This window comes from Scomber japonicus, chromosome 23 (assembly GCF_027409825.1).
Source record: "Scomber japonicus isolate fScoJap1 chromosome 23, fScoJap1.pri, whole genome shotgun sequence".
Classification (NCBI taxonomy): Eukaryota; Metazoa; Chordata; class Actinopteri; order Scombriformes; family Scombridae; genus Scomber; species Scomber japonicus.
In genome coordinates, this window is record NC_070600.1 from 24,061,844 (window position 1) to 24,085,499 (window position 23,656).

A 23,656-nucleotide genomic window follows, 5' to 3' on the forward strand; every position below is an offset into this window, starting at 1 on the left:
AAATCCTGACGACACCGCGGCCTCTGTGACATCAAGACCACACTGCTCCAGGTCTTTTTGGTCAAACATGATGTTTCCTTTCTCCAGATGTTCAAACGCCAGCCTCCCCAGCTTCAGAAGAAGTTCACGGTCAGCCTCCGTCAGCTCCTGTGAACTCGTCTCATGTCCCTCATCATACTTGCTCTTCTTCCTCTTTGTCTGAACCAGCAGGAAGTGTGAGTACATGTCAGTCATGGTCTTGGGCAGCTCTCCTCTCTGGTCTGGAGTCAACATGAGCTTCAAAACTCTCGCAGTGATCCAGCAGAAGACTGGGATGGTACACATGGTGTGGAGGCTCCTGGATGTCTTGATGTGTGAGATAATTCTGCTGGACTGCTCTTCATCACTGAATCTCTTCTTGAAGTACTCCTCCTTCTGGTCATCAGTGAAGCCTCGTACTTCTGTTATCCTGTCAACACATTTCTGATCCAGGATCTGGTTGGCTGCTGCAGGTCGGGAAGTGATCCAGATGAGAGCCAAGGGAAGCAGATTCCCTGTGATGAGGTTTGTCAACAGCACACTGACTGATGACGTCTGTGTGACATCAGACACAACCTCCTTCCTGTTGTTGAAATCCAGTGACAGTCTGCTTTCATCCAGGCCGTCAAAGATGAACAAAACTTTAAAGTCTTCAGAGTCAAGGATCTCTGCTGTGACCTTCTGTAATGCTGGATAGAAACGACGGATCAGTGTGAGCAGACTGTGCTGCTCATCTTTGACCACGTTCAGTTCCTTGAATGAAAGCGGAACCAGCAGACTGATATCTTGGTTTTCGGAGCCCTCTGCCCAGTCCAGAGTGAACTTCTGCACTGAGAAGGATTTTCCAACACCAGCGACGCCACTCATCAGAACAACATTGATGATGTGTTCCTCTTGACCAGGTAAGACTTTAAAGATGTTGTGGCACTCGATCGGAGTATCATGGAGGATCTTTGTCTTGGAAACTGTTTCAAGCTGCCACACTTCATGCTGGGCGTTATCCTCTCTACTCTTTCCCTCTGTGATGTAGACCTCAGTGTAAATCTTTTTGAGGAGGGTTTCATTTCCTGCTTCATCAGTTCCGTCAGTCGTTTTTTGAAATTTCCTCTTCAGAATGAAGTCATATTTACCCAAAACTATCTTCCATCTACTCTCTGTTGAAAGAGGAGAAAATTATAGATTTGAATAACTAGATACATACATGGGTCAAAGGCTATAAAACCCAGCAGGGACAGTCCTCTAAAAGACTTTTTTATGTTCATTGGAGTGTCACATATGTCGTTATATTAGTTATACTCAAGAATGAAGCCAGTAATCCATTTTTATTGTGATTCAGGCCATTTGATATAGCAAAGACAAACATTTCTCCATTTTATAGTGATTTCTTGTCCATGTGGAGGTAAAAAGAGACTGCTGTTCCTGATTTCAGTGTTTGCATTTTAAAGTGAGGATGTATATTCCATTATTGTTTTATTTTGAAAATAAAATCAGCTGAAGATTGTTTTAACTAAGTATAAAACCAGTTATTAGAATTTAAAAGTATTTAATCATTCTTCTTTTTTTTCACAATAACAATGAAAAAAATTCCCACAGATCTCCTTCAGTTATGTAAAGTGACAAGTCATTGAACACATGCTGCTCACCTCTTTCTTCAGTTGGAAGTGGGGCTGGTTGAGTATCATGGGGGGACAATACTGCTGTGCCTGGAGATGCATCTTTGGATACGTAGCAATACGCTTTAGATGGTTAATTTTTGCCAGAAAAAAAGGGGAAAAAAGAGTTATTTCAATGTGCACATTGTAAATAAAATATTCTAATAATGTCTGTTAATGAAGTTAATAAAAAAATAACTAATGTTCTAATATTTTTAGGAGCCCTATGACTGTCAGTCATAGCGCCTTAAAATCATCAACGTTTTTTGAAGTGATTTGTTTAATTTCAGAATTCAATGTATTTATATCCTGAGCACTCATAACACTCATAACTCTTATTACATAATTTATGAACTTCATGTGTCACTGCTTTTCAGATTTCTTCCTCTAACGTACCTTTTAGTTCTGGTTGGAAGTTTTGTAAACTCTGCACCAGATCATTCCTGCCAATCTTTTCTAAAACTGCCTTGGTTAGCTGCAGAGCTCCATGACCCTGATGTTTCTGTACCATCAGATCCACTGTGTCCCGCCTTGCTGCTTTCTCCAGTTTAGCCACGGAGATGCCTTTACAGCCCTCCAGGATGCCATCCTGCTCCAGGAACCATTTGAAATTTTTGAAGTCATCTTCTTTTAAGTCTTCAAGAATATTAAAGAGCTCCTCTTTAAATTTTGATGATTTGGCTCCCATGCTGAAAATGAGACATTTTAAATAAGAAGAACATGTATTCACTTCTCATCTCATCCTACTTTACCACTATGACTTTTGTACATGTTGCATATAAATCATCTACTGCTTGAACAAGTTGTATTATCTTCATATCTTCAGTCTTTCACCACTGCAAAACTCATCACATGAACTCTAGCTGAATACATTTACATCTTGTCTGAGGAAGCAAACAAGATTTGAGGCTTTAGAAATCTGTATTTCATATTGAATCTATAGTTCTATATATATCTATAAATACTGTATATCGTTTTATGAAGTGCTGCCCTCTACTGGTATTACAGCACATTTAAGGATAAACTGATATTTTTACCTCACATACCTCTACAGGAGTTCACGAATGATCAGCTGGTAACGTTGGACACTGAGGGAAGCTCTTGGGTGGAAACCTGAAGGGAAAAGAATAATGATGAGATACTACACTTCACTATTGTCATTCCTGGTGCTTAAACTGGGAGGTCAGAGGTCATCTGCTGATCATCAGTGACAATGTCTAAAAAAGATTATTTAGTCAGTGTGACCTGCTTCAGTTAGAACTCCACCATCATTATTCAGCTCTGATTCTTCTACATCATCAGTCCTTGTTACAGTAGGACGCCCCAAAGCTAAACTCTGCTGATCAGCCCTGTGTGTGTTCAGCTGCTGTTTCCTCATAACTTCACTGATCAAGAATGACAAGAAGTTCTTCTTCAAGAATCTACCCCTCAGCTAAACCAGTTCTTATGACTCCACCTAGCTCCCTAGTTCTAGGTCCCTGATTGGTTACATGTGTGTCTGTATTACCCAATACCTGGACACAGTTGAAAGGTCATGGAAGTGAGGTTGTAATGGAAGACCCGCCTTGATGCAGATAATGTGTGTGGCAAAATGCAATCCATCCAACCATTTTGCAGAATGCAAATATTGACATTTGAAATAAAGGTGCAGATACGCTTCCATATACCAACTAGTTTAGTTTCATAACTGAGACTTTAAGAGACAAAATCATACCATCTCCACTTATTTTACTACATTGCAAGGCATATCAGATTTATAAATTCATTTAACCTGGTATCCCTGTCAGATTCACTGAAGACGATTAACAGTGTGAAATCTTATACCTTCTCGTTAGATGTCTAAAGGAGGTTTCTACCTTTTTATCCTCAGATATTTCATCAAATTGTAACAAATCTCAATATTCAGGGATTATACATCAATTTTTAAAATCGGCCGCTGTTCATCCCCTTCTGAAAATTTTTTATCCTTGACACCAGTTTCTTTGTCTTCAAAAAGTTTCAGTCCAATTTTTGAACTCATAGTCATTTCATTTTGTAATATTATCATTATCATTAACAGCAGCAGTAACATTACATTATGTAAGTAATATTACTATGACTGCTGTCAGTAGTAATAGTGGTAATTACCAGAGGCAGTCATATTGTGAGAAGGAGTCTGAGAGGTAAACCAGTCAAACTGGAGTCACACACTGTATAATAAACCCACTTAACCTGCAAAACGTGTTAGTTTCACAATAACAGTTTTGAATTTGTGAAATTGTTTTGGCCTATTATTTTCTATTGACCTGCTTCCATCTCACATTACTGTGAGTTTCAGTCTGCGGCTGCCATTCCTTTTATTTTCACTGGAAAATATATTTTAAGATAGTTTCAGCATTAAATGTGTTTTGATAACATTTCTAGCATGAAATGTGCATTATATTTTCATATTTTTCAGTGAATGTATAATGTTTAGTTTGTTAGTTATTATGATCGTTGTCTCAGTTCATGTTTATTTAGAGCAGCAGTGGCCGTCGAAGTGGGGGGAGAAATAGGAATGGTAGGACTTGCTAACGGCATGGTTTGTTAAGTGACACATTCCTACACAGTGCTCCAGGCTCTGATCTATGCAGCAACTTGTCTCTCAGAAAGAGTAAATCAGGCTGTCAGAGGAGAAAGGAGAGAGAGGAGAAGGAAAGAAGGCAAAGACTAGGCAACCAGATGTTTACAAAGTTTTTTTCAAAGAAAGGTTAGTTCAAGCCCAAATGTTAAAGCACATTATATAGATGAAATACCAGCTCTCCCAAGTTTGGCGTGAGATCGCATCCTAATTTACTGAAGGAGGAGCCGTCGGTTGACAGAGGGGGGGGGGGGGGTTTAACTGCTTGAAATTCCTGCTTTGAATGGAGACAACCCACCAAAATCAATAGCCCTCTTAGGTGAAGGCTAAATAGACTTATAATAATTCAAAAATCTAGTTAATGGCATAAGTAACCTAGCACATAATACAGCAAATGTCCATTACCCGTTAGCGAATCTAAATCTCACCTTTTCAATCAAAAGTCCCTTTCAGAAACAGTGTCAGAAAGTGGATCAGCTACTCCATTATCCTCTACTGCAGACTTGAGTGGAGGTCATAATGACTATTGAGTCAGAATTTTGTTGCTGTTTATTGTTTATTAAGGATCCAGAGTTTAACATTATCACATCACAGCAATGTTAAGCCATGAGTGGCATTATGGAAACCTGTTTACATTTCTTTTAAAATCTGACTGACTGTTGAGTCTTGTGTGGTTGTATATTATTGTACAGTAACCTATAGGAAGTAAATTATAACAGTTGTGTTATAGTCTACTTTGTGGGTCATGAATAGGCCTTCCTTGTGATCTCCAATACTGTGAGCTCAAACTGAAAACAACACAATTCACAAACCACCATAAAATAGCTTAAAGTCTGTGTAAAGTAAAAATAAATATGTGTTTTGAGTTTGACATACCACAGAAAAGTGTGTTCTTAACAACCCTGCCGCCGCAGTAATTTTCAGACACGCCCACTAAATCCTGAACACAGAAAACTTGAAACACAGTTTGTGAAGCCTAGCTCCACAATTCAAATCTAAATGGTTGAAATGCTTTTTACAGCTTTTTCAGATAAACATTTATGACCTATTTAATGTGTTTAGAAGAAAATGTCTGAATTCACTTTACACTGTCTTTAAGGGTAGACTACAGTGTGTGTGTTTGGGGGCCCTTCAGGAGGCTTATGTATGGGGGCCGAGAATTTTGTGCTATGCTCCTGTGTGTGTGTGTGTGTGTGTGTGTGTGTGTGTGTGTGTGTGTGTGTGTGTGTGTGTGACCTCAGGAATGCTGACTCATTGAACTCTTCCACTATCCACGATTGTCCGATAAGAACAGAACAGTTACAGAGGAAATATGTAAATTAATCCAGTTAATGACGAACATACACTCACTGACATACCACTCAGTTATTGCTGGTCATTTTGGAAACTCCTTTGTAGATGTGGTTACTACAAGAAAGAGAATAAATGTAAAACATGTACAGATATTAGGCATATGCAATAGTAATAAACATAACAATGTAGCAGGAATTACATAATGCAAATAGAAATATCTAGTACAAGGATGTATCAGCCCTCTCATCACCAGACACCATGATAATAAATAAACTATTTTTATCCACTGATCTACCAATTATTTTTGTTTTATATGGTGTACAATTTGAATCTTATCTGTTTCTCTGGTTTATTTTCATGCTGTGTTTTTCTGTTTGTTTGTGTAAAATGTTCTGTAACGTTGATTTCAAGAAGTTTTATACTCAATACTTTAAATTTTTAAAAAAACCAAGACCAAATTTTAACAGCAGAAACATTTTTTTTGGAAATAAATTAACTGTTCTTTGTTTTGGATTTCTGTGAATGTTACATTTCACAATCAGTGAATACAGTCCTGCCAAGAAGCCCCATAGTGCTTTCTGTCTCTGTCTGCAGTACAGCTGACCGTCCACTAGATGTCAGAGTCTGACTGGAAATGAAAATATAAAAAATAAATATGACTGTCAGCTGTGAAACACTAAGGTTTATCAATTTTACATGTTAGTGCTACAGAAAGATGATTTCATTTAACTTTATTCTGTTATGTCTTTAAGCAGAGTTCAGTTCTAGTTTATTTTACCTTATTTCTCCCGAATAAACCACTAAGTAAAAGTATTGCACTTTAGTACAATTTTGAGGCTCTGCTCTCTGATCACATTTAAATACAGCACTTATAGTCACATTATAACATCAGCTTGTTTCCACTAAAGATATCAACGCCGTGATTTAATAATTTCCTGACGGTTAATCGAGTAAACAGTTAAACTGAAAAATAATCATTAGATTGATCAATAAGCACAGTAATTATCAGTTTAAGCACTACTCACCTTTCCTCCATCTGCTCTGTTGACAGTGTGAAACGGACTGAAGACTTTCAGCTTTATGCCCTACCTGTCTACTCCCCACCTTTTTATACTGCAAGTCACCTGTGTGTGTGTGTGTGTGTGTGTGTGTGTGTGTGCATGGGCGTCGAAGTGGGGGGAGAAATAGGAATGGCAGGACTTGCTAACGGCATGGTTTGTTAAGTGACACATTCCTACACAGTGCTCCAGGCTCTGAGCTATGCAGCAACTTGTTTCTCAGAAAGAGTGAATCAGGCTGCCAGAGTGCTTGAAATTCCTGTTTTGAATCGAGACAACCCATTAACACCAAATTCAATAGCCCTCTTAGGTGAAGGCTAAATAGACTTATAACAGTTATTATAAAATGCTATTTGTAACTATATCCAGGGGCTTTTGCTATGGGCAATGTGGGCCACCGCCCAGGGCGCAATCTACTTGGGGGCGCACGAGCGCTCTCAAAAAAAAAAAGTGCGTCCTCAAAAAACAAAACAAAAAAACGCCAGTTTTCTAGACTAATACCGCTCATTTCCACATCCAGTTGGTGCAGTGGGCCCCTACTATCACGTCAACTTGCTGCTGAGAGTCATGTATACAGGTTGTGTGTGTCAGAAGAAAAGGCAATTGGGGGAGTGGGGGGGGGGGGCACTGCAGAGGCTGTGAGCAGGTTGTGAGTGAGTCTCACTCTCAGAGGAAAAGCAGGGGGGGGGGGGGGGGGGTCCAGAGTTTAACATTATCACATCACAGCAATGTTAAGCCAGGTGTGGAAACTTGTTTACATTTCTTTTGAAAGTAAAATCTGACTGACTGTTGAGTCTTGTGTGGTTGTATATTATTGTACAGTAACCTATAGGAAGTAAATTATAACAGTTGTGTTATAGTCTACTTTGGGGGTCATGAATAGGCCTGCCTTGCGATCTCCAATACTGTGAGCTCAAACTGAAAACAACACAATTCACAAACCACCATAAAACAGCTAAAGGGTAGACTACAGTGTGTGTGTGTTTGGGGGGCGGCAACAACAGAAGTTGTCTCAGGACACTTTTCATACAGAACTGGTGTAGAAGCCTTTAATTCACAGAGACCCAGTGTTCTCCCCCGAGCAGCCCCTGGCAACAGCAACAAGAAAAACAACAGAATTTTAACTGATGCTCTGAGGGTAAAATGTTATAGTTTAACTTGTTTACAGTAAAACAACTACAAATGTTATCAAATGAAATAAAACCCACTGCATACTCTTTTATAAATGAATAAAACTAACAGAATAGTGGTCAAGCTTTAACAGTAGTTCCCCTAAAATCATATTTTTCTTCTTGGCATTTGGCTGCCTCTGCAGATCCCCTTATATTTGATCAGGGTCATGGTGTAAAGGAGGTGCTGGTTTACTGAATACCAAAGGTGTGACCTCAGGAATGCTGACCCAATGAACTCTTAATTGCTGCTTCTATGGGTATTACTGCACTATCCACGATTGTCCGATAAGAACAGTTGCAGAGGAAATATGTAAATTAGTCCAGTAAATGATGTACATACACTCACTGACTAGTGACTCACTAGTTGCGTTTCTTACTTTGAGAATAATATCTGATGTGTGTCTCTTTATTCTTGTACACAGGTCCCTGTTGAAAAATTAATGAAATGAAAATGTTTTTAAAAAAAAAAAAACTTTTTAAAAGCAACATTACAGAACGTGTTAAATCCCCCCCCCCCCTCCACACACACACCTCCCACAAACATACAGCAAGAAAATAAACCAGAAAACAAACATAACATTCAAATTTAAGATGTACAGCATATTAAAAAAATAATTGGTAGATCAGTGGATAAAAATGTGTTTAAAGAAGTGATTTAGTTTGATTTCAGTTTGTAAATATCATCTTATAAAGAATTTTAGCATCAGTTTTATTACATAATCTTGGTAAGTTACCTGCTTATACACATAATTAATACAGACATAATATACCAAATTAAAACTGTTTCATATTTCCAGCTGTGAGAAAACTCCAACACGTCATCATTATTTCTACTTTGCTGCTCTGACTGTGGTAAAACAGCCACGCCTCACTCTCTCCCAGCAGTAATCCTTCTCCTGCTGAAAGTCACAGTCAATTCTCTTCTGCTTCATTCATTAGTTTTAGTCCTTGTTAACTCTCAGTGTGATTCTGAGACGCTTGATAAATATGAGCCCAGGCTCACAGTCTGACTTATAACACCTGTTTTTATCTTTTCTGCATCAAACAGCTCATGTAGAACAAATGTGTAAAGTGCGGACTTCAGCTAAATCCAGAGATATCTGTTCAGTTTGTAGTCAGTTAAGAGACTTAAGTGAAGACGACAAAATCCAGATCCAGACTCCGGTCCAGATGGATCATCGAGATCCAGCTGATCCTCTCTCAACACTCCTGGATGTTCACTCACTATCTGTTGGAGGGCAATACCACGGCCCCCAGCTAATGAGAGAAGAAACAACATAAGTAAATAATTTTTTAGTGAGACTCACTTGATCAGCTGTCAATCAGTGATGCAGCACATCCAGTATAAAAAGCAGCAGGGACTTCAGTCCTGTTCAGACCAGAAGTGGAACAGCTGTGCAGCGTAGGTTGCTTCCTTTCAGCTCTCATGTTAACGTGTTGGAGTGAACACACTGAGCTCCAAGCTCACACACTTTTACTATCAAGTGTGTTTCCTCTGCAGATTTTACTCAAGTACACAGAGGAAATAAAGTGCTGAGAGTCATGAACACATCATTACTGCAGAAACAGAGACATTCACTCATCAGTTTACTGATGGATTTACTGCTGATACATGTCAACTCTTATCAAAGTTTAAAGCTACAGAGTCTCTGTGGGATTTTCCTGCTGTTAAATCATCACATGACAATCAGTCAGAGCTCTCAGATAAACAGCTGCTGTGATTCCTGGACTTCAGCAGAGGTTCTGATCTGTATAAAGACCACACAGTTACTAAACGTAATGAGGCTTGTGTGAAATCAGAGCCAGTGATTTGCAGGCTGCAGTCAGACTGATCTTAGAGCTCTGACAAAGATGAACTGATCAATAGTTTAGTGTTGAAATGAGAGAACAAACACTTTGAGATCAGATTTGATGGTGTGACAGTTTGATGATGAGGATCACTGTCTCTATACATCTTGTAAGGCTGTCAGCTGTAATCCAGCTTTATTTCCTGCAGACATCAACACAACAACAACAGTCGTCTTCACATCAACTCAAACACACGATCACAACAAGCTTCTGGCTCATCTGATTGGCTAACTATTCTCTCTCTCTCTCTGTCTTTCTGTCCAATCCTGAAGCCTGTCACCATTCTCCTCTCACAGCTTCACTGAGGAAAGCAGCACTGAGAAGGTTGGAGGTTCACGACGAGATACTGGATCTTTGCTTTGATACTGACTGTGTTTAATACTAAACTGCTGACTCCAACTCTCTACTGACCTCAGAGTCTCCAGTTTACAGTCTGGACTCTCCTTAAAATCAGACAGTAGTTTCACGTCTGAATTCTCCGGGTAGTTTCCATCCAGCACCAGCTCTCTCAGATGGGAGGGGTTGTCCTTCAGAGCTGAGACCAGAGAAGCACAGCTGATCTCTGACAGCCTGCAGTGCTCCAATCTGAATAAAGATTAAATGATGCAGATTAAAATCCAGTAATGTAATAAAATGTGTTCAGGTTTTAAATGTGTAATTCAACATTACTATGTCCTCATCAATGCACTTTTCTCTAAAATGAGCAGAGTGACTTTGTCATTATGTCTACAGAGATTATCCAAATGTCACCACAACATTCAGACACATATTCATGTTTGTCTCTGTGCGTGCGTGTGTGTTGTACAGGATCAATATCAATGATCAGAGATTATTCATTAAAACACATTTAAGAATATAATAAAGAAATATTTCTCCATCAAGTAAACTGGATCAGTTTCAAACAGATATTAGTTGAGAGGATCTTCTGTTTACAGATGTGACTCTTTACCAACAATTATAAACATTCATCGACTTTAACAACTAACAGTAGACATTTTCTGCACTTTCTTTGAGAATCAGTCATCTTTTATAACTACACACTAAACTTTGAACAGTAAAAAATTCAATATGGAAAAAAGAAAATGAAGTTCATGGTAAGTAATGTATGAACATAAATTAGGTTCAGTTGTTAAACATTAAGATCAACAATAGTAACAGACAGTCAGTGAACTGACCCCAGAGTCTCCAGTCTGCAATCTGGACTCTTCAGAAATTCACACAGAAGCTCCAGTCCTGAGTCCCGCAGCTTGTTTTCAGTCAGATCCAGCTTCGTCAGATGGTAGGGGTTGTCCTTCAGAGCTGAGACCAGAGAAGCACAACTGATCTCTGACAACTTGCAGCTCCTCAGTCTGAATAAAGAATAAATTATGTAGATTAAAATCCATTTATAATCCAATCAGATGTGTTCAGGTTTTAAATGTGTAGTTCAACATTACTATGTCCTCATCAATGGGATTTTCTCTAACATGAGCAGAGTGACTTTGTCATTGTGTTATTGTGGATCATCATGTCAGCCTTCTACACACATCATCCTAATGTCACCGCAACATTCAGACACATATTCATTCAGTCAACACTGAGTCAATAAGAGTTTGTGTGTGTGTGTGTGTGAGATCAGACATATATCATTAAAACACATTAAAGAATATAATAAAGAAATATTTCTCCTTCATCAAGTAAACTGGATCAGTTTCAAACAAATATTAGTTGAGAGGATCTTCTGTATCTTTATAAATAAAATGATGATGATTATTATTAGATGTGACTCTTTACCAAAAATTATGAACATTGATTGACTTACGACTATCAGTGGACATTTTCTACACTTAATTTAAGAATTAGTCATCTTTTATAATTAGAGACTAAACTTTGTAAAGTAAAAAATTAAATATAAAAAAATGAAGTTCATGGAGTTAAGTTGATAAATTAGGTTCAGTTGTTAATCTTTAAGATCAACAAAAATAACAGTTAGTGAACTGACGTCAGAGACTCCAGTCTAGAGTCTGGACTCTTCAGGAAATCACAAAGTAGCTTCAGTCCTGAGTCCTGCAGTATGTTGCAATCCAGACCCAGCTCTGTCAGATGGGAGGGGTTGTCCTTCAGAGCTGAGGCCAGAGAATCACAGCTGATCTCTGACAAGCTGCAGTATCTCAATCTGAATAAAGAATACATGATGTAGATTAAAATCCTTTCAATAATAATAATAATAATTCAATCAGATGTATTCAGGTTTTAAATGTGTAGTTCAACATTACTATATTCTCATCAATGAGCTTTTCTCTAAAATGAGCAGAGTGACTTTTTCACTGTGTTATTGTGGATCACCATGATGTCAGCCCTCTACAAACATCATCCAAATGTCACCACGACATTCAGACACAGATTCATATTGTGACTACTACAGACCTGAACTCAGGTCAGGTCTGTAATTAAAGGATCAATATGAAATCAGACCTGTTCATTATTTATTACATGAGCTCTTCTTTCTGTATTTGCTAGTTTAGTAGGTGTGTGTTATTAAAACATGTTATTGGTGGCAGTAATCATTCTTCCTGTCTATACCGACTCTGAAGTGGTCTCTTCCTAACACAGCTACACTGTAGGAAATTACTTCGCAATTTCAGCTGAAACTAATATGATCTTCATCTTTTAATACTACAGAATAACCTTTGTTAAAAATTAAAGATGAAAAAAAAGAAAATTAATTTCATCGATGTAAGTTATGTATGTATATAAATTAGGTTCAGTTATTAAACATTTAGTTCAACAACAGTAACAGACAGTCAGTGAACTGACCCCAGGGTCTTCAATCTACAGTCTGGACTCTTCAGAAAATCACATAGCAGCACCAGTCCTGAGTCCTGAAGCTCATTTCCACCCAGATCCAGCTCTGTCAGATGGGAGGGATTGTGCTTCAGAGCTGAGGCCAGAGAAGCACAGCTGGTCTCTGACAACCTGCAGAAACTCAATCTGAATAAAGGATAAATTATGTCAGTTTAGAAGACAAAGTTCATGCTTGAAAGAGTTTCATAATATGTTCAGTACAACAGAGTATTAGGACCAGACTGAGAGAATTTTTTGGGGGTTGGAAATTACGAGAATGAAGTCATAATATTACGAGAATAAAGTCATAATATTAGGTCTACGAAAATAAAATTGTAATATTACAAATATAAAGTCATAATATTGCAAGAAAAAAGTCATAATAAAGTCGTAATATTACAAGAAAAAAGTCATAATATTGTGAGAATAAAGTCATAATATCACGAGAATAAAGAAGTAATTTTATGAGAACTCTTACAAGAAAGAGCAGTCTTCCCCCAGTGTTAAAATGAGGAATGTTGAGCATCTTGTGAAGTTGGTATCGGTTTCACAAATAAGGAAATACTGACTCTTTGCGTACGTCAGCATCAAATTATGATCAGTATCAGGACTTTGAAACGATTGTGCAAACGACTGTCTATTTCGAAGAAAGAACCACGCGTACTTGGAAGAAATTGCTTCTTTTGTGGGAGAGGAGCTGTCTGGTAGTGGTCGACTTCAAGGCTATCTGTGGTAGCGGGTTAGTTTGATATTCAATATTAATTTGACATTCAAAATACAAACCTATTTTGCACTTCAACCATTCGAATGAATGATATCAAACCAACTGTATAACATACAGACTAATATCGCTCATGTGCCACAAAGCTTATTTTTCAAATATATCTTTTTGTCAATTTTTTTACAATTACAATAAATCAATAAAGGTATTATGCTCCCTGACCCTTTGATCTCAGGATGTCAAACAAACTATATAACATACGGTTTGACATCCTGACATTTGAAACTGAATTATATATGTAAAAAGAAAAACTACCAAAGCTACAGTCAGTGGACTGACCTCAGAGTCTTCAGTCTACAGTTCGGACTCTCCAGTCCAGCAGACAGAAGCTTCATCCCTAAATCAGACAGTTTGTTGTTACTCAGGTCCAGATCTGTCAGATGAGGGTTGGACTTCAGAGCTGAGGCCAAAACTTCACAGTGAGTCTCTGAGAGTCCACAGTCACGAAGTCTGTAATGACACATATATTACAACATATGTTATCATGAAAGAGGACACTTTATATTTACTTTATGCATTTGATGATGAAACAGTTTGACATTCACTATTTTGATTAACATTTGTTGACCTTCATTTGTTTTACCAGGTTTGAATGAAAGAACAGAAGGGGTTACATCATCCCACCGGTGAGCTGATGTTGTCACACTAAGTGAGTGGAGCTCAGGTACAGGAACAGAACTTAAACAAATCTCTGACTTTTGTCTACCTCACCAATATGCAATTTGAAGAAAACCAGGATCTGCCAACTCAGAGCCATCACCCCCAGCAAACAATTCAAGACATCAACTCTTTTTTCGGTTCATTTATGGACATTCAACACAACCACAACAAATATACCAGGCCAACTGTGCTACAGACCAAAGCCAAAACCCACACTACTGGATACAACCAGCAAAACATCAGCCTCCAAAAGACCCCGTAAGCCCAGTCAAGAGTCCCCAGAGCTATCGGATGCTGAACGCAGTATAATAACTTTGAGGACAAGCTAAAACCACTCGAACAGCTAAGCAAACTACCTTGACCCACTTTATGCCGAAATCGCTGACCTGAAAAACTTGGTGAATACACAAAACATTCTAAACAGAAAATGACAAACTTAAAACAACAGTCAACAATCTACTCATCGAAGGAATTGGTAAAAGACTCAAAGGTAATCACTTGACCATAAACAAGCAATACACCCCTGGCATCATGGACAGAGGCAGAGCATATCAGCAATAATAGTCAAGCAATATATGTCTGACCATGGACTTGGTGATGCCTGGCATATTCTAAATTCGCAGATCAGAGAATATTCTTACTACCCACCATATCATAAATCATACTCCCACGTTGACCTCTTTCTATTAAATAACTCCATACTTTACAGTAAATAATATATTAAATCAAAAAACACAAATCATATTAACTCAATTAAGACAACAAATCAGGTCCTTTTCTAGCCAGTCAACTTAAACAAAACAAAAAAAGAACACTTATCACAAAAAATGAAGATTCAGATGGAAAAACAACTCATGACTTATCAGAAATAAACAATATTTTCAGTACCTTCTATTTAAAACTTTATACTAAGAATAAAATAAACAAATATTTCTCATTTAGCAAGTAAACTGGATCAGTTTCAAACAGATATTAGTTGAGAAGATCTTCTGTATACAGATGTGACTCTTAACTAAAAAATATATATATATCAATAGATTTTTAACAATTAACAGTGGTCATTCTCTAGTTCTCTCTAGTTTCTTTAAGAATCGTCATATTTTATACCTTGTAAACATTAAGATCAACAATAGTAATTAAACATTAAATTCAACAACAGTAACAGACAGTCAGTGAACTGACCCCAGAGTCTTCAGTCCACAGTCTGGACTCTTCAGAAAATCACACAGCTGCTTCAGTCCTGAAACCTGAAGCTTGTTTTGACTCAGATCCAGCTCTCTCAAATGGGAGGGGTTGTCCTTCAGAGCTGAGGCCAGAGAAGCACAGCTGATCTCTGACAAACTGCAGAGCCTCAATCTGAATAAAGAATAAATTATGTAGATTAAAATCCATTTAAATCCAATCATATGTGTTCAGGTTTTAAATGTGTAGTTCAACATTACTATGTCATCTAAAAATAACTGCAGCAATATATGTATTCATCAAAACTCTGACAGCAGTATGAACCATAGTCTTCATAAAAATGATACAACAGTAAGTCTAACAATAATAATAACTGACACATGCATGATTATAAAAATTATAATCATTAGCTACAATTAAAATAATTGAATGAAAATGTATATGTGGTAATTTAATGCAGGCTAATAAAAATGATGTAAAACATACAGAAGATCAGAGTCCCGATCAGAGTCCCTGCTAACTTCAGCCAGGATAACTGGAAAACCCTGGCTTAATCTGCTATCTAGGTTTTGTGTAATAGCCCGCGGGTTTCTTGTTTATTGCTGTGTAAACTAAAATCTATTTATAATCTAGGCAAGGCAAGGCAGTTTTATATATATAGCGCATTTCTAAAATCTAATCAAATGTGCTCAGGTTTTAAATGTGTAGTTCAACATTACTATGTCCTCATTTTTTCTATAATGTTATTGTGGATCATCATAATGTCAGCCTTCTACAGACATCATCCAAATGTCACCATAACATTCAGACACATATTCATGCCAACACTGAGTCATAACATGCTGCTGAAGTCAGTTAAGTCTGTAATTAGAAGATCAATATGAAATCAGACCTATTAATGATTTATTACATGAGCTCTCTGTGTGTGTGTGTGTGTGTGTGTGTGTCTGTCTGTCTGTATACAGATGGACATTTTCTTCTTTAAGAATCAGTCATCTTTTATACCTACAGACTAAACTTTGTACAATAGTAAATTAAAAATGTAATAAAGAAATGTTTTATGAGGTTCAGTTGTTAAACATTAAGATCAACAATAGTAACAGACAGTCAGTGAACTGACCTCAGAGTCTTCAGTCTGCAGTCTGAACTCTTCAGAAAATCACACAACAACTTTACTCCTGAGTCCTGAAGTTCGTTGAGACTCAGATCCAGCTCTGTCAGATGGGAGGGGTTGTCCTTCAGAGCTGAGACCAGAGAAGCACAGCTGATCTCTGACAACCTGCAGCGCTGCAACCTGAATAAAGAATAAATGATGAAGATCAAAATCTATTTATGATCCAATCAGACGTGTTCAGGTTTTAAATGTGTAGTTCAACATTACTATGTCTTCATCAACCAGTATGTTTACATCCACTGCAGTGACCAGAGGAATATTCCAGCACTTCCACCACTTTATACTATAAATTATTATTATTACTAAGATGAGATATCACGATATTAAAACGTAACAATATTTCTCATAGAGGTGAATGCTGTCTCATGAAGCTGTCTCGTAAGTGGCGGATTTAGATATGAGTGGTATGGGCATTATACTGGGGGCAGCATGAAGCGTGCACATCCAAAACAAGAGAAAAGATTCTTTATTTAATTTATATACTAGAATCTATCTATCTATCTATCTATCTATCTATCTATCTATCTATCTATCTATCTATCTTGGCCTATTGGCGGTGCAAAACTTTTTACTGCGTTTTCATATTACATACTGCATATGATAATTCATACTTAGAAAGCAGAACTTAAGTGACATTCATTACAAAATGATTAGTTAAAACATTTCAAAATGTGTGACTTTCAATCAAATCAAAAACTATTTCTCCAGTCATATTTCATCATTGAAGTTGAAAATAGTGTTAAAATCTTGCCTTGTCTCGTGAACCTTATATCGTGTATCGTTGTGTATCGTTGTGTATCGTCTTGTCTCATGAGCTGAGTGTATCGTCACACCCCGAATATATAGTAAAAAAATTGGAGACAATATAATATATAAACTACCAAAGCTCAGTGAACTGACCTCAGTGTCTCCAGTTTACAGTTTGGACTCTCCAGTCCAGCAGACAGAAGCTTCACTGCGGAATCAGACAGATCGCTTCCACTCATGTCCAGATGTCTCAGATGAGGGTTAGACTTCAGAGCTGAGGCCACAACTTCACAGTGAGTCTCTGAGAGCCAACACCAAGAAAGTCTGTAATGACACATATTTTACATCATATGTTATCATGAAAGAGGACACTTTTCATTTGCTTCATGCACTTGATGACAAAACAGTGTGACATTAATTATTTGATAAGTGATACAATATGTTATTTTATTAATGGCTTTCCTCAAAGGCCACCATGCCTGCACACTGGATGCAAAGAAGATTTAAAATGCTTTAAAATTTGCATGTCATTGCCCCCCGCTTATGAAAGTGTCATTGTTCTAGCCTCCCCCCTTTATCGTCCAGCCTAGGCTCTTAAGGCCCTAACTGGGTCATCTCAGTGCATGGACCCTTGGACCCTAACTGCTTTGCTTGCCTTGCTGGGGCACAAGGTTTCACGGGCTGTCCAAGGTCCCCACAGAGAAGACTGTGTGGGCTTTAGGGTATTAATGTACATAATGTACAGTATGTGTGTGTTTATTCATGTTTTGTAAGTATACAGATTGTGTATATTTACAATGTGCATTTATATTGCATTTCCATGTAGGTCAGAAGAGGTCTCTCCTTTGCAAATCAAAAAAGGTGAGTATTTCTAATTACTTTTTTAAATATGAGTTACAATTGTGGAGAGTGCATATTCCAATGATAGACTTTAAAAAGTATGTGAAATAGTGTGTACATTCAGATAGGGGTGTGCATCTCTCCAATACAAGGCGATCCGATATGCATCTAGATGATGGGGAGCAATATGATTATAAAAATGGTACGATTCAGCTCAATCTTTATGTGTACATATAGAACCAAATCACAACAAAATTTATCCCAAGGCACTTCACACATAGAGCAGGTGTGTTCTGTCAGTTATATTTAGTCACAGAAGTGACCAAATATAATTGACATGTTATTTTAGCTATGAAAAAGTTAAGCACTATTTTAACAATTGTAAGACTTTTATATTATTTATACCTGAAGAACTAAACTACTAATCTGCACTGATTTATAATGTTAATCACATCTGGACTTACTCAGCCTTTCTGCAGTTCCTCACAGCTGGGATCAGTCTCTGTCGTCCTGCCTGTGATGTGTTGTACTTCTTCAGGTCCAATTCATCCAGAACCTCCTCTGACATCTGCAGCATGTAGGCCAGAGCTGAGCACTGAATCTCAGAGAGTTTCTTCTTTGATCTGTTCTCTGACTTCAGGAACTCTTGGATCTCCTGATGTACTGAGCGGTCGTTCATCTCCATCAGACAGTGGATGATGTTGATGCTTCTGTCAGGAGAGATATTGTACATGTTCATCTCCTTCAGGTTGTTGATGACTCTCTGGATGGTTTCTGGACTGTTCTCTTTCCACCCCAGCAGGTCTCCTAAGACACTCTGGTTGGACTTCAGAGAGAGGCCATGAAGGAAGCGAACAAACAGGTCGAGGTGGCCATTTTCACTTCTGAGAGATTTCTCCATGGCACTCTTCAATAAGTCATCCAGTGATGACGTAGTGTAGTATTTTCCCAGGAAGGACTTAAGTACCTTTGTCTTCCTGTTTGTGTAACAGTGGTACATGTAGACTGCAGCCAGAAACTCCTGAACACTCAGATGAACAAAGCTGTAGACATTTTTCTTGAACATCACACTCTCTGTTTTGAAGATCTCTGTAAAAAATCCTGACAACACAGCGGCCCCTTTGACATCAAGACCACACTGCTCTAGGTCTTTTTGGTAGAACAGGATGTTTCCTTTCTCCAGATGTTCAAATGCCAGCCTCCCTAGCTTCAGAAAAAGTTTCCCATCAGCCTTCGTCAGGTCCTGTGAACCCGTCTCATGTCGCTCATCATACTTGTTCTTCTTCCTCTTTGTCTTAATCAGCAGGAAGTGTGAGTGGCGGTCATGTCCCTCATCATACTTGTTCTTCTTCCTCTTTGTCTGAACCTGAAGGAAATGTGAGTACAGGTCAGTCATGGTCTTGGGTAGCTCTCCTCTCTGGTCTGGAGTCAACATGAGCTTCAAAACTCTTGCAGTGATCCAGCAGAAGACTGGGATGGTACACATGGTGTGGAGAGTCCTGGATGTCTTGATGTGTGAGATGATTCTGCTGGATTGCTCTTCATCACTGAATCTCTTCTTGAAGTACTCCTCCTTCTGGGGGTCAGTGAAGCCATGTACTTCTGTTATCCTGTCAAAACATTTACGAGGAATCTGATTTGCTGCTGAAGGTCGGGAAGTTATCCAGACGAGAGCCAAGGGAAGCAGATTCCCCTCGATGAGGTTTCTCAGCAGCACGCTGACTGATGACGTCTGTGTGACATCAGACATGACCTCCTTCCTGTTGTTGAAATCCAGTGACAGTCTGCTTTCATCCAGGCCGTCAAAGATGAATGAAACTTTACAGCCTTTAGATTTGAGCATCTCTGCTGTGACGTCTAATGTTGGATAGAAAGCACGGATCAGTGTGAGCAGACTGTGCGGCTCATCTTTGATCATGTTCAGCTCTCTGAATGGAATAGGAATCAGCAGACTGATATCTTGGTTTCTGGAGCCATGTGCCCAGTCCAGAGTGAACTTCTGCACTGAGAAGGATTTTCCAACGCCAGCGACGCCACTCGTCAGAACAGTTCTGATGTGTTTTTGTTGGTTGGGTAAGGGTTTAAAGATGTTGTCACACTTGATTGGAGTGTCATAGAGGGACTTTGTCTTGGAAGCTATCTCAAGCTGTTTCAGTTCATGTTGAGCATTAACCTCTTCACTCTTTCTTTCTGTGATGAAGACCTCAGTGTAGTTATCATTGAGGAGGGTTTCATTTCCTGCTTCTTCAGTTCCTTCATTCACTTTCTGAGATTTCCTTATCAGAGTGATCTTATGTGGATCTGAATCCTCCTGCTGACCACTATCTGCTGAAAGAGAAGAAAATGAAGATTTGATCAACTATCAGTGTCTTTACATGCAATTCTATAACGAGGTTACTCAGTGAAACCAGGTTAAACATGTAATTGCACAGTACTGTTTACTGTAAATCAGTGATCATATTTTTCTCTACACTGATCATTCTCAAACCATGGCTTTCTTATTTTATCTGTATTAATGATTGAGACGTTTAGTTTTGCTCTGTGTGAGTCAGAACTTTTCCTCACAGCCTGAATGTTTCTGACCAACAGTAAAATGTTGAGTGGTGGAAATTAACTTATTTAGATTGCAAGAGGACACTCTTGTGCTAGATGTACTTTAAATACAAGGATAAATCACTCCTTACAGTAACCTCCTCTTACATCCAGCTGCCCCATTTTCTCTATCTACAGTATTTTGTTGTGTACATGTTACATGTTTACATTTCAGAGAAACTGTTAGCCTCCAGGAGAAATCTAGCTGGGGAAATGATAAAAGTAATAAAAACTACCTTTAATCAATACCACACTTTTCATTCATAGTGAAAGACAGAGTCTCTCTGATCAACAGCCCTGATTACAGTAACCAGTAACAGTGACTTTATAGCGACCAGCTGTCAGCATTGCATCACTGCCCACCTGACAAGAGTTCACGCTGGCGTAGAGAGGTTTGTTGCATTGATAGTTGGATGGTGGATAAAGATAAAATCCGTGGCGTACAGACACCAGACCACCTTCTCACTCATTTGAATAAGAAAGTGTGACCAAACTTTTGACTGGTACTGTGGGTCTGCTGTTCTCATTGAACCATGACCAAGTACTATGTTGACGTCTAAATATCAGTGGTTTAGTGCCACTAGCAATAAGACACACAAACAGATGCTTTTTATCACAGTATTTATGAGATGGATGATGTGTAGTAATGTTGAGTTATTTGGTATTGTGCAGCAGCAGCTTTATGTGTCCATGTCAAATATATTTATATATCTTATATATCTTATTTGTAGCCAAATGTGAAGTGGTTTAGATTAATTCAAGAGGCTATAAAAAGTTGATGATTTCCTCTGGGTCTGGGGTTTTCCAAGTGAGGAACTCCGAGTATCTTTGGGTCTTACTTATCAGTAAGAGTAAGATAGAGCAAGACTAACGAATGACTGGTTGCAGTGAGCAACAAGGATGTGGCGGGTAAACACACAAACAAACAAAAATAATAATAATAAAAAAGGAGATTTTATCTTTATATTTTATTCTTTATCTTTATTAACACATTATTATTAATAGAATACTGTAACTCATAACTCATGTAATAATTTATGAACTTCATGTGTCACTGCTTTTCAGATTCCTTCCTCTAACTTACCTTTTGGTTCTGGTTGGAAGTTTTGTAAACTCTGTACCAGATCATTCCTGCCGATCTTTTCTAAAAGCTTTTTGGTTAGCTGCAGAGCTCCATGATCCTGATGTTTCTGTACCATCAGATCCACTGTGTCCCGCCTTGCTGCATTCTCCAGATCAGCCTTTGGGATGCCTTCAGGGTTCAGGAACCACTTGAAATCATTGAACTCATCTTCTTTCAAATCCTGCAGAGTTTTCCAGAGCTCCTCTTTGAGTTTTTCCATTATGGCCCCCTGCTAAAAAATATGAATAATAAATGAAAAAATTAGACATTAAATAGGAAGGACATATATTAACTCATCTCATGCTACTTTTGTACGACTCGTTACATATAAATCATCTACTGCTTGAATTAATTTTATCTTTATATCTTCAGTCTTTCACTGTGAGTGAAACTCATGACAATCTAAATATTATCACATGAATTCTAGCTGAATACATTTACATCTTGTGTGAGGAAGCAAACCACAAAGTTTCTGCAGCCATGTTCCAAGTGTGAGGCTTTTGGAGTCTGTATTATAAAGTTTCTATGAAGTGCTGCCCTCTGCTGGTATTACAGCACACTTAAAGATAAACTGATATTTTTTACCTTACATACCTCTACAGGAGTTCATGAGTGATCCGCTGGTAACGTTGGACACTGAGGGAAGCTGTTTGGTCTGTGTGTCAGCCTCAGGGCAGAGCTGGAAGTTAATGTGAAACAGTTTTGTTCAGGTCTCACAGTTCAGTTTGTCCTCCAACTGAATAATTACAGTCGTTACATTTACAGAAATTAAAATTTCAATGAGTTTTTTCCACAGAATAACACACAGTGTAACACTGATGCTGCTCTTCATCTCTTCACTCTGCTGTTTGTGAGTTATAGTTATACATGGACGGTGAAATATTGATCATGACATTTATTGATAAACAAGAAAAGCATTTCTGATTGGAGTTCAATCAATTTAAATAATGACTGATACCTGCGTTTATTTATTTTAGTTTTTTCTTTATTTTGTTAGTGTTAATTTCTAGAAATGCTTAACAATGTTAAATATACTTCATTGGTTACTTGTTTAATAAAGCAGCCTCATGTCAGTGCAAAATCACACATCCGCATAGAAAAGGTGTATTTTCATTCCAGTTAAATAAATAAATAATAACGGCTACCATGTCGGTTATTGGTGAATTTTTTCACCTTAAAAACGGTATCGGTTTCAAAATATATCGGTCGGGCTCCTCTTAATACATGTCTGTGTTGTACTTTAACCAAAAAGTTAGCTGAAATGTGAATTGTAACCAAATATAAGACAAAACACAAACAAACCTGGGATAGTATGTGTCTGATAAGCTAATGGCTTAACAAACAAGCAACAGGCATAGTCAAATTAATAAGATAGCTGCTGTTTATGGTGAAATAAGGGGACAAATGGTTTTCACATTACAATGATAATAATATATATTTTCACATCATATTGTTATAATGTGTTTACACGAATGGTTTTAAGTTGTACTTCATGCTCGGGTTAAGACATGGTAAGATTGTTATTGATCACAGTGGATGATATGAGCAGTGTGTCATGTTACATCTGTGAGGGTGAGGACGCAGAAACCAGGGAAAGAAAAAGAGGAAACAATGTTTGAAGACATCAATTCTATGATTTCATGTTTTTGACACTGATTAATAAACTGAACAATTAATCCTTAAAACAATCAGCAGATGAATCAATAATGACAGTAATCTTTATTTTCAGCACTAATAATAACACTCACCTCAGACTTGCTGCTTTCCTCCTTCCTGCTTTGTTCATTTAAAATGGAGTTGGACTTTACTTAACTTTACTTCCTCATAGTTTGTTCCTCCTGGCTTCTTTGCAGGAAGTCACGTGTGTGTGGGTGTTTGCATCAGGTATTCTTCGTGTTGTGAGGACATAAAGGTGTCGCCATAATGTAAATCATCAACCTAGTGGAGCATTTAGCAGCTAAAGAGGCAGATATTTCCCTCAGGAGTTGCTAGAGAACAAAAACAGAGCAAAAAGAGAGTGAATATTGGACTTTACATTCGCCAGGTGGACAGAAACACGACTCCTAATTAATGATAATATTGATCAGTAACTGC

At 38.0% G+C, this 23,656-nt stretch overlaps 1 protein-coding gene across 1 annotated transcript; it reads right to left on the reverse strand.

Moving 5' to 3' along the window:
* Nucleotides 1–443: 443 nt before the first annotated feature.
* On the reverse strand, nt 444–21,782 carry LOC128353144 (NACHT, LRR and PYD domains-containing protein 12-like). The gene is made up of 14 exons (XM_053313826.1): nt 21,524–21,782; nt 19,174–20,175; nt 18,312–19,107; nt 17,161–17,331; nt 16,207–16,380; nt 15,087–15,260; nt 13,524–13,694; nt 12,437–12,610; nt 10,816–10,989; nt 10,071–10,225; nt 2,723–2,783; nt 2,067–2,359; nt 661–1,172; nt 444–533 (listed from the first exon to the last, which is right to left on the reverse strand). The coding sequence occupies exons 1-14, from the start codon at nt 21,780–21,782 to the stop codon at nt 444–446; spliced, it is 4,206 nt and encodes a 1,401-aa protein (XP_053169801.1).
* Between the last annotated feature and the right edge of the window lie 1,874 nt (nt 21,783–23,656).

Coding starts and splice junctions, on each gene's coding strand:
- LOC128353144 (XM_053313826.1), bottom strand. CDS start 21,782: ATGGAAAAACTCAAAGAGGAGCTCTGGAAAACTCTGCAGGATTTGAAA. Junction 19,108..19,173: donor GAACAAGTATGATGAGGGAC/ATGACCGCCACT, acceptor ATGATGAGCGAC/ATGAGACGGGTTCACAGGAC. Junction 12,611..13,523: donor TGTAGACTGAAGACTCTGAG/GTCAGTCCACTG, acceptor TCCTTTATTCAG/ATTGAGTTTCTGCAGGTTGT.